Below are 4825 nucleotides of genomic sequence, written 5' to 3'. Positions count from 1 at the left end.
GTAGATGGATTCAATAAACATACCGATCGTTTTCCAAACTCTTGCAACTGTAAAAACTGAGAAAACATTGTAAAAGCATTTTATTTAGGTTAGATATGGAGCGACTTAGACAATTAACTGGTCAACAAATAATGCCATTGGGTTACTCCACGGCATTTGTTGAGACTACCTCTGGAAGGCCATGTCATATTATGTGTTTAAACCTGGAAAGTTTGACTCCACCCCCTCCTCCCTCTTAATCCATCCTCCTCCTCCCTCTTAATCTCCCTCTGAACCCCTTACCTCTCCCCTACCTCCATCATCTCCCCGTACACCTCTCTTTTTGGTCAATCCAGTCTGACAAACTAATGACGTGCCGAAATTGACAAGTTATTTACTCGATGTTCTCTTCCAGTTACGTGACATCACACATTGTAGAAGTCTAGCTCCAAGACAGCATTTTGAGTCGATCTGTCTTGCTGACATGCATTTTGGTATTTGGAAGAAGATGCATGTGTTTGTTGCATGACAATTCATTTTTGACATTAGGGTCAAAGTGCATGTTTAGCTTTGTCATAATTTTGGATTGTATTTTTAATTTTTTTGTGAAAAAAGTATTTCTCAACAGAAGAAACAAGTATGTATTGTTAAGACGAAGCATTTTGACCTTCAAGCCACAGAGGCAACAAGCAAGTATCATAAGACCGATAATTTTGACCACAGAGCCAAGATGCATGTTTTTTGTTTTTTATGACTGTGCATTTTGGTCTTGGTGTGTGTCTAAGTGCATGTGTATTGTTAAGATAAGCTTCACCACCATGTACTTTGGTTTGAAGGTCCAGGTGCATGCATATTGTTTTAACAAGATTTGTATCACCATATCCATATACCTCTTGTCTTTGGGATGAAGTTTGGATTTAGATTTATCCTAGTGTTGTTTTTTTATTTATTATTGTTTATTTATTTACAAAAAGGCATTACACATAAGAGAAACATCATTAGCAAGGCCCAATGTTTTTGAATGACCATGCATTTTGTTTATCAGCCGAAGAGTCATGTGCACAACTTTGGCAAACACTGTCAAAGCATCCCAGACCGTATGTCACTCAATTTTGGCCTATAGCCTAAATATGGACAGTAGATTCATTAAGCTTTCATGAAAATTCGCTTTATTATTTATTTAGCTCGTTTTGAAGGTGGATAAGGACACACAAACTTAAAATGCTGACTTCCACACTTCCTTTTCTGATCCCTACCCTTGCCCATCTCCTCCAAACACTTTTACATTATGTAGATGCTTCCAATAAAGATTCACTCAAAGCAAAATGAAATGACAAAAAAGTGAAATAAAACTAGAGAGAAGAAGGTGAGATTTTCTATTACTAGGCATTTTGGATTATGTTAACGAAAAGCCAAGATAATGTAATGTAAATGAATCAATGATAACAAGTGTGCAGATGCTTATGAATTGGTTCTTGTCGGAGCCAGGGCTGTGCGCAGCGAGCACCAGGATGTGAGCGGAACGCCAGTGATTCAGTGCGACAATGGCAGCATCCTGGGCCACACCATGAGTGGGGGAAGGTTGTTGCGATAGGCCCCGTGCTGTGATGTGAGCGTGATCTCTGTAATGTCATCGCTGCTGCTGGCATGTGCATGTTCCTTGTTCCACACCATTCACGCTGCAAATGCCCTTGAGTGAAATTCTCACGACCAAGTCTTCCTAAAATGGCACCTGAGCGTGCATACATGTCACCTATGGAAGCTCGTCGATTTGTGGTGGTGATCAAATACTGGGCACCACCATAGCATGGATGGCTTGTCAGAACTCTTTCTCGTTTCCCAAAGGCTGCATCCGCTTGTGCACCTGGGTGTGTGGGTGCTGCAAGGGTGGCCTGCGCAGAGCTGACGGCACGATTAAATTCAGTAGCAGCATCAGTAGACCTTCCACAACTTTGACGCCGACTGCCCGCAACAAACTTAGAACCCACAGCAAAACTTTCAGAAACCTTACGGGGCAGTGGAGCATGTGCTGAAGTACCTGCCAATGCCTCTCCAGGTGGTGCAGCGCTGTTCGAATCACGATTGGTGCACACAGCCCTCACAGCCTCATGGTAGCTCGGCTGGAACTTCAAGATGCTGTGACAAAGGCGAGAAGCATTCAGCACATCACGCCGCTTCCCTGTACCCCTTGTCGTTCTGCTGCGCCACCCTGGATACCCATGGCCTGCTACAGCTGTGTTAGACCTTTGGTTCGTGCCCAGACCCGCAAGAAATGTATCCATTGCTCCATGTCCAATCCCATGATGAGCTTGCTTTCCATGCTGCTGTGCAACATGTGACTGTGTTTGAGGTGACACTGTATCACCTTTGCAAGGGTAGTCAAAGGTGCAAGGTTCAAGTTTAGGTGAACCTGCCTGAGAGGTTTTAGGGCTGTGGCACGGACTTGCTTTCCGAAGCTTTGGACTGCCACAGGGTGGTTGTGCATTCATCGGAGAAGGAAGATCTTGCTGTGCACTTTTGAATGGACTCTGATGTGCAGGCTTGGGGCTAGAGCTGTGGGGACCAGGTATGGATACAGGAGATAGGCTGCATGGGGTGGGTTTTGTGCTGGGAAGATCACAAGGTGGAGGGGTCTGTACTCGTGGCTTTGGACTTGAGCAGGGACTTCCACAAAAACCTTTTGTACCACTGCTTGTCTCGAGAACATCACTTACAATGGGAGTAGTGGGCAAGCTGTCAGGGGCTTCAGCATTCTGGGGTGGAGGACAGCCCACACTCTCTTCTGCAGAGGCAGAAACTTCAGTGCTTTTTACTGCAGTCACACTGTCTGCACACGCTTTGGCAAAACCCTGTCCAACTCGAGTTCCTTGCGTTGCATAGGCTGTAATTCTACATGCCTGCACCCGGTGGCTCTGCTCATCTGTTGTTCGTCTCCCAGAGCCCCCACGTTTCTTGCGCTCGACCACAAGTGGTGCTGGAGTTTCAGCCGTATCAGCTTGTGTTGTCACTTGCAACTGTTGCATTCGTACTGTTGAGGTCCCCACCTTCACGCCAGATCCACCACCACAAACCTCAAGAAGTACTGGGTAGATGGCACAAAGTGCAGAACCCTGGCAGCGTACAACTATCTAGGGAGAGGAGGTTTAACAAGATAAACAGACATTGCTTGACATGAAAGGTTTGTATATTTGAGAAATGTTACACCACCGACCGATAGAACCCTTCTAATTCCAATGTATATGACATGTTGAGAAGCCTTTATTCTCACTATTTGTACAGTGATATGGCAAGGTTCGTGAAGCAGCAAGTACATGTACAATACTGTTAGTGTGCCTGTCAAAAATCATGTACAATATTATCAAAAAGAAGATGTCAGTATGTCCTTACATGGAGTGGCAAGATGGCCTAGAGGTATGCACACTTGCCTCTAAGCCGTCGAGCCTGAGTTTGAATCGTGGCTCAGCTATAAACAGTCATCCTGGTGTTTCACAGGCATGGTGATTCATCAATGTTTGTGCCATCCCTTGGATGGATATTAAACTGTTGTCCGGTCTACTGGCATTAATTGGTGGATGTTAAAGATCCCATGGTGTCCTTCGAGAAGAGTAGACGAGCTATTGCCGGCACCCTCAACGAATTCCAAATTCCTGCCCAAACCTTATTCGAATGTCAGGCCTGCCCAGCTGGTTTGTGAAAGACTTGGGCCAAGCTTCCCCCAGCCAACACCACAAGAACGTTGTAATTATTGTGGTTGTTAAGGAAGAAGTGTGCCCTGAATTACAAAGCACTAGAAACACCTACTCCCTACGAGAGCGTAATACCCACTCCGTCTGGCAGGGGCCAGTAAAGCACTTGCACTATGGTAAGTGCCCGGTGCAAAATTGCATCTTCTCCATAGTTGATTTATAATACTCTCTCCCACCACCACCACCACCACTGGGTGGCACACATTTACAGAAATAATTTTCATCCCGAACCCCCCATGACGACAAAATACTTTTTATGCATAAAAATAAAAATGATCCTTTTTTTTTTTTTAATACCAAAATATCTTCCTGGGCACACCGCAAGTACAACCACCAAATTTCAACTCATTCTGTCCAGCAGTTTACGAGTGCATACCAGTCAAACACACAAACACAAGCCGAAGTGTATACACAGCAGTTGGCTGATCAGTAAATGATAGATAAAACTTTGCAGGAGTTAGTATTTGAACCAGGTATCCCTTGGAGGGGAACGCCAAACATAACAACCCAGAGGACAATCTTGCATTTTCAAACATGTACCTGTTCATGATGATATATAAATATATATATATATATATTTTTTTAAATACCTGCAGGCGATAAGCGTCAATGGAGACGTGGAAGGCGTGAGAAGTGCGTGGATGACTCAGCAAGAGGCAGAGCGTGTAAAGTGCAAACTCAAACTCAGGACTTGTTCCGACAAATGTGCTACCGAGGGCCGTCACGTGACCACACCATAAAAACTGCAGGTTGATCAACTGGTCCTCCTCATCCGGCTGTGAAAATATTTCATCAGGGCAAAGCAACGAAGGAAAAAGGAAAACAAACAAGCAAGGTGTTTGAAAAGTAAATTAAGGGGAGGTGAGTGTGTGGAAGCCTCAGGTGCGAACGAACCTTTTCACAGTTCTTTTTGCAGCCGGAGTAACTTTGATAGACCACGTTCTGTTGTTTCTCCTGCAGGTAAAACTGCAGCCAATTGTGGAAAGGGATGGCTTCACCTGTTCGGGTCTTTCCGATGAACACGTGTTCAAATGCTGTGGATTCGGACCTACACAAGGATTGTACCAGTTGTTTTCAATTATTGATTGAACATTTGCTTT

At 44.5% G+C, this 4825-nt stretch overlaps 1 protein-coding gene across 1 annotated transcript; it reads right to left on the bottom strand.

Annotated features, from left to right (window-relative positions):
• Positions 1-594: 594 nt before the first annotated feature.
• On the bottom strand, positions 595-4445 carry LOC147030704 (uncharacterized). The gene is made up of 2 exons (XM_085872107.1): positions 4316-4445; positions 595-3107 (listed from the first exon to the last, which is right to left on the bottom strand). The coding sequence occupies exon 2, from the start codon at positions 3000-3002 to the stop codon at positions 1416-1418; it is 1587 nt and encodes a 528-aa protein (XP_085728233.1). The 5' UTR covers positions 3003-3107; positions 4316-4445; the 3' UTR covers positions 595-1415.
• Between the last annotated feature and the right edge of the window lie 380 nt (positions 4446-4825).

The sequence above is a fragment of the Eptatretus burgeri genome, chromosome 3, assembly GCF_056783735.1.
Source record: "Eptatretus burgeri isolate ZD-2024b chromosome 3, Ebu_testis_v1, whole genome shotgun sequence".
Lineage (NCBI taxonomy): Eukaryota > Metazoa > Chordata > Myxini > Myxiniformes > Myxinidae > Eptatretus > Eptatretus burgeri.
Note: the sequence above shows the minus strand (reverse complement) of the source record. Positions and strands in the feature narration are given on the sequence as shown.

Excerpts from the sequence above, each read along its gene's own strand:
- LOC147030704 (XM_085872107.1), bottom strand. The coding sequence starts at position 3,002 with ATGCAACAGTTGCAAGTGACAACACAAGCTGATACGGCTGAAACTCCA.